The sequence below is a fragment of the Hippichthys cyanospilos genome, chromosome 12, assembly GCF_059441005.1.
Source record: "Hippichthys cyanospilos isolate Australia breed blue-spotted pipefish chromosome 12, RoL_Hcya_1.0, whole genome shotgun sequence".
NCBI lineage: Eukaryota > Metazoa > Chordata > Actinopteri > Syngnathiformes > Syngnathidae > Hippichthys > Hippichthys cyanospilos.
This window is the reverse complement of record NC_142380.1, coordinates 13,366,883-13,381,244: the sequence shown is the minus strand read 5'-3', so window position 1 is coordinate 13,381,244 and position 14,362 is coordinate 13,366,883. Positions and strand designations below refer to the sequence as shown.

Below are 14,362 nucleotides of genomic sequence, written 5' to 3'. Positions count from 1 at the left end.
ACAACTTGTACTTTCATTGTAGGCCTGAACCCAAGTCAGCACCCATGGCTAGATGCCACACAGACTGCATAGAAAAACCTTTACGCACAAGCTTTGGAATGATGGGAGCTTTTATTGGCTTGCATCCTTTGTGGTTCCTCATTGCCCCACTTGTTCTCTCGGCAGGCTTGGGGAGTGGGTTTTACTTTCTCAAGGAGAGGCTGTCCAACAACATTGAGGACCAGTTTACTCCTGTTGACGGTCAAGCCAAGGTGGACAGGAAATACATCCAGGAGACATTTGCAGAAAAAGATTCAATTTTTTCACCTTTAAGACTCAGCACAAGTGGTCACTATGCATCAGTCATCGCAACAAGTGACAGGAATATTCTCACAGTGGAGGCACTTCAAGACATCTTGGACCTGGACTTCAGAATTAGAAGAGCTGCTGTGCATTTTGACAACCGCTCTTTTGACTATATGGACGTTTGCGCTAAAGTGATGGGAATCTGCAGTAACTCTAACGGCTTTCTTGAAATCATCAGATACAATGCCACAAACATTGACAATGTTAACCTGACATATCCTTGGCATCAAACTGGCTTGACCAATGTTCCCTTGCATCTAAGTTTAGGGGGTGTACGTTTAAAAATGCATAGCTCATTGGTTGAAAATGCAAAAGCTATTCAGCTTCGCTATTATCTACACGAGGATGACAAAAGAAAAACAGACATGTGGTTGGAAGGTTTCATCAACTTGCTCCGAAATGAATCATCTAGTCAGGTAAAAAAATAAAATACAAGAGCACCTCCAAACTCTCAAAAGAGCCAATATAGGGACGAACTGCATTAAAGTTCGCTCTTTACAACAATCGAACATTGATACCCATAAAAGAATTAATTCAATGACATTCATGTCTTCCCCTCTATAGCTAACATACGCCACCTCTATGTCGATGCAGTGGGAATTTGAGAAGTCTTCATCATCTGTGATCAGTTTATTCTCCATCACCTATGTCATTGCCAACATATTTTCTGTTATATCATGCTGGAGGTGAGTAAAACATCAAAACAACAAGTTTGCAACAACCTAGGACATTTGAATTGGTACAGTGGCAAATGTTGTACACTGGAGAACTAATGCTTGATTAAAATGTTTTTTTTTTTATTTTTTATTTTTTTATCTCATCAGGTTGGACAATGTCCGGACAAAGGTGTGGGTGGCAATCTGCGGCGTGCTCACTCCAGGTCTTGCGGTTCTTAGTGCTTTTGGTATGCTCCTGCTACTGGGTCAACCTTTTGTCATTACAGTTGCCTCTGTTCCTTTTATGATATTAGGTAAGTATAGTTGATTAAGGAATTCAGTACTTATCATGCACATAGGCCTACATGATGTGTTTCTGTTTTTTATGCACAAGCTTTGGAATGATGAGCGCTTTTATTGGCTTCCTTTGTGGTTCCTCATTGCCCCACTTGACTTTAAAGTGGTGTTTGATATCATCTGATTTTGGTTTTGTAATATTGTGATTAGATCTAAATGCAGTTTGTTGGATGACACTTTCTATTGCGTTTATTGATTGTGAGAAAAATCAGCACATCCGCCTCAAAGAATGGGAGTTCAAATCCGACCCTGAGCCCCTTGTGTGTAGATTGCACATTCTGCCTACGCCCGTATGGCTTTTCTCCAACAAATCTGGTTTCCTCCCACGTTCTTCCCCAAAAACATCCATGGCTGGATAGTAACTTTTTACTTCTAAACAAAAAGTATCCTTTTGAAGTGATGTGTGTTGAATTTAGCGGCATCTAGTGGTCAAGTCAAGTCAAATTTTATTTCTAAAGCACATTTAGAAAGACTGTGGTCAACCAAAGTGCTGTGCAATAAAATACAAGTGCAAATAAAAACATAAACACATAAAATAAATAAACACGCGAAAACACCGATAAGACAGCTGTGAAACGGAAACGTCAGCTTTCAATGTGTATCAAAAGCAAGCGAGAAGAAGTAGGTGTTTAAGAGGGATTTGAATGTGGTGAACAAATAGAATGCAAAAGATTTGAAGCACACACACCACGACGTCCGTAAACGACACTTTGCAAACCTACTATCACTACACCAAGTTTGGAAAGTTCTGCTCATGCTATCTGTAGCAGAAAGATGGCAGCAAAACACGGCAGCCTCCTGCTAGGGATGGAATAACCCAGGTCGTATGATTGACCCTAATATTATTTAAGAAAACAATGCACGTTGACGGGATTGAACAAGGGCTGTCAAAATTAAACCGTTAATTTTGGAGATTAGTTTGAATTGTATAAAGTGAAAAGGGCATCTGAACTCACTTTATAATCAAACATAGGGAAGAGCCACCAGCCCAAAGACAGGCAAAGATGGACTTTTCCTCAGTTTTATTTTAAAAAGTTGCTTGACAGCTCAAAAGAAAAATTAAAAAGATGTGCAATTCGCCAAACTGAGTTCAAACACTGTTTTTATAGCTACATCTTTGGTGAAGCCTAAACACAAAGGCCTCTGTTTTTATACTGTTTTTTTTTTTAATTAAGTTCTAGTTAACCGTAAATGCTGCTAGATTTTATACAATGCCTTTCGAGAAATATGCTAGTGAGGGAGTGAGAGGTAACTGCTTGCCTAACCCTACTCAGAAAGGTAAAAAAAACAAATACTGTGTGTAATGTGGGAAAAGGACCTTCAAATAAAGAAGACAGTGTGTCTTTGTTTTGACTCCAGAGACCTTAGTGACCGGAACCATGAAAAGAAGGACCCAAGGGGAAAATCAGTGACAATACTGAGCATTGAGATGGACTCACTGAGCCTTTTGATACCTACCTGAGTACTGAATGTGATTCTCTTCTCTTAAAAGGCTTATCTGACCAAAGAACAACACCATCCATCTGTATATTTTCTACTACTTATCCAAAGAGGAGCTTTAGCAGGGAAGCCCAGACTTCCCTCCCAGCATTTTAGTCCAGCTTTTTCAGGGGCATCCCCAGGCCAGCCGAGAGACATAGTCTCTCCAGCATGCATGGGTCGTCTCTGGGGCCTCCTCCCGGTGAGACATGCCTGTAACACTTCACCAGGGAGGCCTCCAATAGGCATCCTAAGCAGATGCCCGAAACACTTCGGCATGCTCTTCTCAACGTGGAGGAGCAGCAGATCCAGTGAGAGTTGAAGACCATGGCCTGAAGAGGCCAACAAACCGCATCATCTGCAAAAAGCAGAAATGCAATGCTGAGACCACCCGTTCAGACTCATTGTCCGCCGCCTGCCTTGGGATTTGGCAGAAATTCTGCCAGAGATGAAAATTGAAACTCCTGCTGACGTGGGACTCTTCTAGATGTTCCCAGCAGACCCTAATGATATGTTTAGGTCTGCCAGGTCTGCCTGTCATTCTCCCCCCTTTTGGAGCTAACACACAACCAGGTCAGTTGATAGCTCCACCCCTCTCTTCACTCAAGTGTCCAAAACATGCAGCTGCAAGTTCGATGACGCGACCACACCCTTAGGTTTGAACATGGTGTTTGTTATGGAAAATCCTAGACGAGCAGAGAAGTCTAATAACAGAACACCGCTCAGTTTCAGATTGGAGGGCTGTTCCTCCCAATTACAACTCTTGAGGTCTCACTGTCATTTCTCCTGTGAGTGTTTAATTCTCCCAGCAGAACAAGGGAGTCCACAGAGGGAGTGCTCTCCAGCACAACTTCCAGGTTCTTCAAAAATATTGTGGACTCTGAACTGTGCCTCTCACTGGGCAACTCCAGAATGAAAGAGAGTCCAACCCCTGTCGAGAAAACTACTACTGGAGTCTAAGCTGTGTGTAGAGGCAAGTCCAGCTATGTCTTGTTGGAACTTTCTGCTTTGCACACGAGCTTAGGATCCTTCCCTACAGAGAGTTGACATTCTGTGTCCTTTGAGCTAGCTTCTGTAGCCGGAGCGCCAATGTCCCCGCCTCTGGCTGGCGCTAAGCTTACATGGCACTTGAAGCCTCGGGCCCCCTCTCACAGGTGGTGAGTCCATGGTAAACGAGACCAATGTTGTCGTTTTGAGCTGAGTCTGGCCCCTTGGGTGCAGGCCTGGCCACCAGGCGCTCGTCAACGAGCCCACCTCCAGGCCTGGCTCCAGAGGGGTGCCCTGGTGACCCGCATCTGGTCAAAAGAAAATGGAATCCATTACTGTTTCTCATCATAAGGGTTGTATGATCTGGGCTTAGTCTGGTCCCTCACCTAGGACCTGTTTGCCATGGGTGACCCTATCAGGAGCATAAAGCCCCAAACACCTCCTAGGATCACTGGGACACGCAAACCCCTCCACCACCGTAAGGTGACGACTTAGCCTTGGCATGAACAAGACTATAATCTTTTGAATCTGTTTGCAAGTTGTAAAATGCATAAGTCCTGAATTCCATTTCGTCTTCTAAGGTGTTGGACTTGACGATATGTTCATCATGATCTCCTGCTGGCAGAGGACCCGCGTCATGAACAGCGTTCCCAATCGGCTGGCTGACACCTACAAGGATTCTGCCATCTCCATCACCATCACCTCCTTGACTGACGCTTTGGCTCTTTTCCTGGGGTACTGCTCACCTTTCGGCTCGGTCCGCTCATTCTGCCTCTATGCTGCAGTTTCCATTTGCTTCAACTACCTTTACAACTTGACATTCCTTGGGGCTTGCATGGCTCTTAATGGACACCGCGAAGCTGGGAATAAACACTGGTTGACCTGTGCAAGAATCCAGGAGGGCTCACCATCTACACCCTTGAAAATCTCCAGTTTCTGTTGTGCTGGAGGGAGCTATGATCGAATCACACAAAAAGAGGAACCTGAATTTTTTAGCATAATGTTTGAGCGTTTCTATGGGCCGTTTTTGACCCACAAATACATCAAAGCATGCGTGTTTGTCATCTATGCTGTTTATCTTGCTGTTAGCATCTATGGTTGTTGCATCTTAAAGGAAGGATTGGACATCAAAAATCTGGCTCTGGATGGCTCTTATATTTGTAACTATTACAGTAATCAGGCTGAGTATTTTTCTGAATACAGCTACAATGTGATGGTAGCACTAAAGCAGCCATTCCCGTACTGGAAAGAGGAAGAACATAATCGTTTCCTTGGATGCATCTCCAATTTTGAAAACCTAAATTATGTAAACGGTACATTTGGTTGGTTTCAGTCTTTTAGGCAGTATGCAAATGACAACAATCTCAGCGTAGGATCTGAAGAGACTTTCCAATCCAGCCTATCTATTTTTTTACAACTTAATAATGAATTCAGGCTGGATATCAACTGGACTTCAGAAAAACAGATTTGGGCATCGCGATTTTTCATTCAGACGCTTAACAAAACAAGAACAAATGAAATGATGACTGGACTCAGGCAAACAGCAAAAGAATGCCCACTTGAGCTTGTTGTGTTCCACCCTGCTTTCATTTACTTTGACCAGTACACTATTATTTTAGACAATACCATTCAAACTATTATGGTAGCTGTTTTTGCAATGCTGCTCATCTCATTCCTCCTGATCCCAAGTCCATTTTGTTCTATTTGGGTGGCGTTTGCAATCTGCTCAGTCATTATTGGTGTGACCGGCTTCATGTCTCTGTGGCGTGTAAACTTGGACTCGATTTCGATGATCAATCTGGTCATGTGCATCGGTTTTTCTGTGGATTTCTCCGCACATATTTCTTATGCATTTGTTTCCAGCCCCAAGTGCGATGGCAATGAGAAAGCCATGGATGCTTTGGCCCATTTAGGTTATCCAATCATGCAAGGGGCTTTGTCGACTATTTTAGGTGTGGTGGTGCTGTCACTATCAAGTAGTTATTTGTTTAGGACTTTCTTCAAGATTGTGTTCCTAGTAATTACATTTGGGGTGCTTCACGGGTTGATGTTTATTCCTGTGTTTCTCGCAATTTTCTGGAACTGCAGAAATTGGTGTATGTGAGTAAACGATAGATAAAATCATTCATTTTTAGTAATTTGTCATACAGTATGTAAGAAAAAAATAAAAATATACTTTAAAGCAAACAGTTTCTAAATTCTGAGGTTTTATTGTATCCACATCATTTCCATTACAGGTTTGTCAATCAAAAGCAGCTTGCACATGGATGCTCAATGCACTCACCATAGATACTTTTATATACATGATACCTCTATTTACAATCCTCACATGTTACTCCATCCATATACACAGCTATGTGTGAGTAAAAGAACAGAAGATAACTATAAGGAGGTGGGGGGGTTATAAATAAATCTAAAAATGATATATTTACCAGGTGTTGGCCCCAAATGAAAAAATATTGTAAAAATCTACACATTGGCAGTAAATGTTTGTAGTAGTTGAACTATTGATTGGAACCAAAAAACAAACAAAAAGGGTCTTCCTTTTGCCATGCCGAATTGGAATTTTAGATAACGTGATAGTTTGGTTCCCAAAGTATCCACAAACTGGAGAAAGGCGCAAGCAACAGCATATCTTTCAAAGAAGCTGTAGTGCACTACATACACTTAGGACAATAACAGTCGTTTCTTACCAATCGAAGGAGTTTGTCACGTGAAAACACTAAATGTTCAAGGATGTTTATATGCTATGAGAAACCTCCCATACAGTACATTCCCCAAAAGGCCACCTAATTGGAAATAAAACAATAGTTGGTATGATGGTGGTACACGTTTCGCCATACGTGAATCAATAGATGACAACTGTACTCAAACAATAGTTGGTATGACGGTAGTATACATATTTTGCCAGTCCTATGTCAATCAATAGACGACAACCGTACTCAAGTAGATAACAGACACAGTACGAGTCAAGATTTGGAGGATTGGCTCCAAATAATAAGGTTAAATGCTCATGCAGCTAAACTTAAATAATTCTCAACCAATAATTTACAAAATAATCACAGCCAGCAGCTTTTTTTTAAATGTGGTGAATATTCACATTCATGTACTAACTAGTGTGTCCTGAGCAATATTCACAATGCTTAATTTACTACTGTGCCAGCATGATGATGATGACTCAGTCTAGCTATAAAGGAGGTTTAATCACACCCAGCAGATATAACGCACAAATTTAAACTTTACCACACTTAGGCCTTTAAATACAAGCGCATTTAAGCATGACGATTTTCTAACGCATAGATTCGTTCACAGCTCTTTTCCACAAGCCCTGAGTCCTTAAAAAATCCATAACCAAGCCCCCTTTGTTGTGTTACGCTGTCTGCTTTCATCTGGTCTCCAAGGTCTTTCCCTCCAAGACCAGCTGGATCTCTTTGGCATCCAGCGTCTCATACAAGAGCAGCGCATCAGCAAGGTTCTTATGCTCTTTGGCGTGAGACTTCAAGAGGGCTTTGGCTCGCTCGTAAGACTCCTGGTCAAAAGAAGACAATGGAATTTTAGAAAAGCGAGTCTACCATTGTGATCATGTTTTAACCAGTTGTCTTAAAACTGTAGTACAGACCCCCAGTAAAACTCTGACTTCATGCTCCACAGCTGCTTGAGTTTCTGGACTTTGTTCTGTCATGTTTGTGTAGGTCATGACACCTAACTGTGACACAGGTAATGAGGAAAAATGAAAATACATGAATTCACATGATGTATAATTAAAGCAGTCTTTTCATATAAGCTCACCTTCTCACACATTCCAAATCTCGTCACCATCATTTTAGCAATCTTTGTGGCACTATCAAAGTCACTCGACGCTCCTAGAAAAACAAACAAGCAAAAAAAAATTGCAGCCCACCACTGGTGAAATTCTTGCATGAGTTTCACTGTTTCATATTCTGACCTGTTGTAATGTACTCATGACCAAATATGATCTCCTCGGCGACTCGGCCTCCCATGCTGACATCCATCTGAGCTAGCAATTGAGAGCGTGTCTCGCTCCAGCGATCATTCTCTGGCAGCATTGACACCTACAACGATGATGGTTAGTCAATTACTTTTAAAATTGTATTTATTTATTTTTCAGAGGATGCGTGTTGAAGCATATGAATATTTACTCACATGACCCAGACTGGGTCCCCTCGGCATGATGGTGGCTTTGTTAATGGGCATGGCGTCTTTGGTGTAAAAAGCCACAATAGCGTGGCCGGATTCATGGTACGCTGTGATAATCTTGTTTTTCTTGTCAATTTCAGCACTCCGCCTCTCAGGTCCTTCAGGGATAAAAAGTTAAGCAAATGAAGACAGATAAACAAAACAATGACACATGTCATACATTGTCCTAGTATGTAAAAAGTTACTGCGAGTCAAGTAATTGAACTCACCCATGAGGATTTTGTCCTTAGCAAACTCCAGCTCCTTCATGCTGACCATATCTTTACCATCTACTGCTGCCTTCAAGGCAGCTTGGTTGACCAGATTTTCCAAGTCAGCGCCAGAGAATCCCACTGTGCCCCGTGCAATAATCTTTGCCTCAATAGCTGCAAGAGAATTATATTGATTTACACAATCATTCTAATGACGTTCTCTCAAGCACCTGCATGCAGTGATACAAAAGTTTGCTGATGTTCATATCACACCTGGATCCACTTTAATCTTTCTGAGGTACCAATTGAGAATCTCTGTTCGTCCCTTTACGTCTGGTTTGGGGACTGTCACCTGCATGTCAAAACGACCTGGTCGGATGAGGGCACTAAAATAGAAGATGAACACATAGGTCCTTTATGTAGGACAGTTGAAACATTTTTGTGCAAGTACTAAATGGAAACATACTTATCTAAAGCCTCTGGAAAGTTGGTGGCTCCAATAATGATGACTCCTTCATTTGGCTTGAACCTGCAACATGACAAAATATTTAATGAAAATGTAGTTAAGATTAAGTAGCGGTGCTGATGAATATATGACTTTAATACTTTTAAGCATTTTTATCTTTGACTAGTTTTTCCAGTTTAAAAAAAAAAGAAGGAAAAAGATATTATTCAATACGTACAATATCAAACATAAAAAATCATGTTTGTGTCAGGTGGAAAATTTGTACCTCAAAATCATAATGCATCATGTTGGTGTCAGGTGGAATATTATTACCTCAAATTCACTACATTTCATTAGACCAGTTAAAAAAAAAAACACATTTTGGTTAACATTTCATTGAACATCTTCAAAGGGAGAATGACATTTTCAACCCTTGATATTTGTCAATGATTTGGAAACACACACACCAACAGGCAAGCAGTCACGCACGCACACACTGTCCAATCCTGTAGATTTAAAAAATATATTAAAAGAGATATTAAACATCAAGCCATTTTTTGCAGTAAAAAGTTAATATTTTGTCTAAAATTAAGTTAAAAACTATCTTTTAAAAACACATTTTCCCACTTCCTGTTGCCTGAAAATGACAGCAAGGCTCAGGTAACAACCAATAACAGCTCAGCTGTTTTTTGAGACTGGTCAAGTGACATTCGCAAGCTGAGCCATGATTAGCCCAAACTGAGCCCTGTGTACATGTGATGTCATTTTCAAGCAACAGCCTTGACAAATTGTGTTTGAAAGATACTGATTGTGCATGAACAATAATGAACTCATGAAATAATTTCTAGACACATACATAGCTTTAGTATCGTTTTAAATTCACCAAAGTCTGATGGAGAGTTTCAGTCTGTTGACAGCGGTATTGGACTACTAACATAACATTATAGTTTCATGAGGCAACTGTAGCCAGTGATGGAAGTGAGTGACAAGCAAGATGTGAGGATCAACATCATGAAGTCGGTTAGGTATAGTACACAACATAAAAAGGTAACTTTTAAATTTGACATATTTAACTTCCACTGAAATGAATTCATGATCATTCAAGTGATTACCCGTCCATCTCAGCAAGCAGTTGATTGATGGTCTGTCTGGAATAAGGATGCATGGGAGACTCAATCCTTTTTCCACCCACGCTGTCCAGTTCATCAATGAAGATTACGCAAGGAGCGTTAGCTTTAGCCTCCCCTGGACAAGACCATCAAGAAGAGTCAACTATTTGGTGTGAATCACTCAACATTTTTTGATGACAAACATACTGAAAAGATTCCTGATTCGACTGGCTCCAACTCCTACAAACATCTCGTCAAACTCTGATCCAGAGGCATAGTAGAATGGGACATCTGCTTCTCCTGCCACTGCCCTAGCCAACAATGTCTTTCCGGTCCCTGGTGGGCCAACCAGAAGGACGCCTAAATAATTACGTGGAAAGATGAAGAAAGAAATTAAAAGGAATAAATAAGTGATCTGTATCTGACTTAATGACATGTGACACTTCTGTGCTGGACAATTAGTTTTGCCTGACCTTTTGGCAGTTTCCCTCCCAAGTTTGTGAACTTCTGGGGGCTCTTCAGAAATTCGACCACTTCCTGCAGCTCATTTTTTGCTTCTTCAACACCTTTGACGTGCTCAAATGTCACATTTTTCATCTGGACAGGATCCACAGAGGAGTCCAGGCCTGTTGTGGTTCGGAACCGCACTGTGAAAAATGGTAAGTTCGAAATCACACTGCACGACGTGTAGTCACTTTCCTTCAGTTCACTTACAGGGCATTTTTGAGTGTTAATATGTTGCGTAGTAGCTTTTACAGTTAACGTTCATATTGGAATATGAATGTTTTTTTAAATATAAAAAAGATGAGTTCAAATGGGAGAAGGACATTGTACCTGATATGAAAGGGATCTTTGAGATGCCATAGAGGCCAACAAACAGCAACACCAACAAGATGAGCCGATTCCTTCTCAGGGAGTCTAAACAGTTGAATGCATAAAGACATCAACTCTCCTTCAGGCAAAACGGATACCTGTAACTTGATTCCTGCTGATATCCACACAAATGTGTGGTGTGACTAACACAATATGAGTCAAACAACTACTATAACAATCACATTCAACACAAGTGGTAAGAGAAGTGAGTCCCTCTGTATCATTATTCACGAAAGGGACTATGACTGTGAAAGTCACCACAAAAGTAATGAATCTAATTGATCATCTCTGACTTACCTTGTGTGCGTTGCGTCAGTGTTTGCGCTTTCAGAAAACCCTCCGCAAAGCCTCTTTTAAATGCATCCTGCTGTCCATCGGGTATGTTCCCACTCTTTGTTAGACTGTCAAGACTTTCCAAATCAATTCCCTTGTCCCGTGTCAGGAAGCCCTTTCAGAAATTGATATTTACAATTAAACTACACAAATTCACATTTACTGGACCTTGCATTTAAGTTGACCTAACATACACCAACGCAACGTAAAATCAGAAAACAATATAGTGAATGGTTAGCGTTGAAGCCGAAGACTATTGCTATTAGTAGTTAATATTTCTTTTTTATTGCTTAGCATGCTTGACAGGACACATTTCAGAGAATTCACACATAAAAAGTACTGCAGAATTTCAAGGTCTTAGTGTAAAATGCAAGGTACATGAGCAAATAGCTTCAAACACCCCTCTCCCCCCAAAAATATTTTTAAAAAAACCACATCTTTCAATTATGCTAAGAGTAAGATCATCCTAGTGCAGAAACACAATAGCCTATAATTCATGAAAAACACGGATGTAAGTAGCATTTTACCTTCATGAAAGATGGAGGAAACCCTTCAGATTCAACTGGGTGTTCAATAGCTGACTGCAGTCTTTTGGTTTTGCTCCTTAATGTTTTAAAGCCTCTGTGCTGGATCCACACTTAAATTAAAAAACAAAAACACCAGTTATTGCTATTCACATATATTGTGCTATTCACTAACTACATCATCATGGGTGTTGTGTGTGAGCTAATGTACAGCTATGTTGTGCCACCTGAACAGTGTTGTAGGTCTGTGCAGACTGATTGCAGAGGAGAGGGCCTTTGCCTGGAATAAACTGGAGCTGATGTTTGGAGATGAGAAAACCCTAGCAATAAGGACAAGTGGAAATATATTTACAAAATGTTTTTATTTAAGGGAAACAATGTGATAGTGGTAGGTTTAAACATAGCCAAAGCTACTAAAACTTACCATGCTTATTTACAAAAAAAGAATGCGTGGAAAGGTGGGATGTTCGCCAAATTGCTTGACTGCCCATTTTAGGAACTGGTGCTTCTTGTAAATTAAAACTTGGTAACATCCTAATCGCCAACTCATTCAGTTGCTGCAATCCCAGGTCTGACAGGCCAAGGTCCCGAACGTTTGACAGGGGCTGGACACACACAGTAACTTTCATTAAAAATGTCATGCTTACTAAAAAATGCATGTATTCTATTATTATCCTACCAAAAGCATGCCATTGGGAATAAGTGATTACCTCAGGGTATTGTAGTTCCGAATGAGAAACATGCTCACTGGATAGTCTTGGTTTGCTGATGGTGCAGCTGCTTCCAATGGAGTTCTTCAGAGAGTGGAGGACATTGAGGAGATGACTCAAGGGGACAGTCACCTGCCATTTTTAAGAGTGACACATAAGATAATTTTTCAGTCACAATTTCACAAAAGTGTTTCAAGTTCTTTTTCTATTATATATCTAGCTTCCAATAGATTGTTTTTCTGTGTTCCAGACATGTAAAACCCCGTTGAGCTAAAACAATAAAAAAAAAAAAATCAAGGTTTCGTTCAAGGGGCTGTAACATGATATTTACAATCTTCCCAAAGTGTAATATGTGCATATAAATGTTGGCAAATAGGCGATTTAATTTCTTGTTAAATATGAGTTTTATGGTACCGATCTTTCTAACTGTGACATAAAACGACTCGTTTGCTCAACCGTGTATTTGCCGCGTCATCTTGCAGCTTAAGCGGTGGGCCACGCAACATCCATCCATCGTCCTGACCACTCATCCTTACAAGGCTTGTGGCTGATTAAGATCACTCTAAGAGCATGAATAATGGGCCATGAAGAGATGTTTTACTGACATAAAAATGCAAAGCGGCATCAAGCTAGCTCTCACTAACAAGCATTCCTTCTATCTAATCAATCCCTGTGGGAACCTGGTATTCATAACAATAGTTATGCTTGCAGGTGAATGACTTACTACTGACGCTAATTGTCTGGTTGTGTGCTCCCAAACACACATTGTTGCCACCTCAGCATTTCTACAGTAAAACGTTGTGGCTAATAAATGAAACGTTGCTGTTCACTTGGCCGACTCGGTCCAAAATCTCTCCTCCTCTGCTTCAGAGCCAAAATGAAACTAAAAGACATGGATAAGGTCGACGTGTATTTTCTCTTGCAAAGGCGGTACGGGGAGTTGTAAATTAATCCTGTCTCTCTCCTGTCCTCATTAGCGTACATCAAGCCGTTTCACCTGTACTGGTACGGCTGGTGTGAAGGTACAGAATACGCTAGGATTACTACATTGGGGGTGTTTAGAGTGAGAAATCAACATTGGAACATGGTGTCAAGCGCCAAAAAGTTGACTTTTTGTGTTACAGACCCTTTAAGGATCATTTGTCAACAATGAAAGTGGTAATCCATTTGAAGATTTACTTTCAAGTTCCAGTACTAATGCCAATTAATACAGCACACTTGGTGAATGTCACACTGGTAGAACAACTGTCATACTGGCAAAGATTATTCCCCATTACTCGTGCCATGTTAATCTTAATAGTACATGAACTTATTTAGAAAACCAATGTGCCGCATTAGTATCATTACTAATGCCAAAAAATAAGTTGCCTCTTGGACTTTACTAGTACCACCACTAGTAGTTCAGCATCACTGGTAAAATAGTTTTATGACCAGCATGCCTAAATTATACCCCTAGTGCCCAGAAACAGAAATGTCACACAGTCCAGTGGTGTCAAAAACATCGTCAAGACACTGTCGTTTCTTTACGTCCTATAGTGATTGTAAAAGTGCACTGAACAAATGGTGAGTACAATGAGGGTATCACCTTCATAGCAATGATATGTAACACATGGACAGTCAAATGTATGTAGTCAAATGTGCATGCGTATAGCCTTCAGTGATCTATTTATCTAGAACCTCTCAATGAGAACACACATTATGACGCACATCACGCAAATTAGAACATAGAACACAAAGTGATTGAAAGCGAAACAACATTAAAAACACCTGCAAAGTACAAATTTTAAAATCAATGTTTAAGGTTAGCTCGCTAGAGGCTCAACTTGTAATGGTTGGACATAAATAATAACAGTAAAATTAGCTTGATAAACCTCTAATGTGTTCTCACCTGTGGTTGGACGGTCGTTGACAAAGAAAGCATTCTAAGCTAATATCGTCGGTAAAACTACACAAGTAAATTCTTAATATTTGTCCGTAGCTGCCACTTGAACTTTCGCAAGTACGACAGCTAGCATGAGATCCGGATGTGACGTCATTTATTTTGTAACCTTGTTTTGCGTTCCGGATAGGCCGCACTGATTTTCGGATATTCTAACACTCATTTTCCTTCATCAGATATTATTGTATTGTGAAGC

At 40.6% G+C, this 14,362-nt stretch overlaps 2 protein-coding genes across 3 annotated transcripts; one reads left to right on the top strand and one right to left on the bottom strand.

The window, feature by feature from the left end:
* Positions 1-44: 44 nt before the first annotated feature.
* On the top strand, positions 45-6,020 carry ptchd3b (patched domain containing 3b). Its single transcript, XM_088429557.1, has 4 exons — positions 45-761; positions 910-1,031; positions 1,170-1,315; positions 4,406-6,020. Exons 1-4 carry the CDS (start codon positions 45-47, stop codon positions 5,926-5,928), a joined length of 2,508 nt encoding a protein of 835 aa, XP_088285683.1. The 3' UTR covers positions 5,929-6,020.
* yme1l1b (YME1-like 1b) lies at positions 6,015-14,251 on the bottom strand. 2 transcript variants are annotated; one of them, XM_088430215.1, is made up of 18 exons: positions 14,116-14,251; positions 12,228-12,359; positions 11,942-12,122; positions 11,745-11,837; positions 11,521-11,630; positions 10,958-11,108; positions 10,622-10,705; positions 10,261-10,434; positions 9,995-10,147; positions 9,791-9,923; positions 8,700-8,762; positions 8,507-8,619; positions 8,252-8,407; positions 7,989-8,140; positions 7,771-7,897; positions 7,614-7,687; positions 7,444-7,530; positions 6,015-7,353 (listed from the first exon to the last, which is right to left on the bottom strand). In XM_088430215.1, exons 1-18 carry the CDS (start codon positions 14,146-14,148, stop codon positions 7,210-7,212), a joined length of 2,160 nt encoding a protein of 719 aa, XP_088286341.1. In that variant the 5' UTR covers positions 14,149-14,251; the 3' UTR covers positions 6,015-7,209. The 2 variants fall into 2 exon arrangements, with proteins under 2 accessions (XP_088286341.1, XP_088286342.1); XM_088430216.1 differs by having other exon boundaries at positions 10,261-10,413.
* Positions 14,252-14,362: the final 111 nt, after the last annotated feature.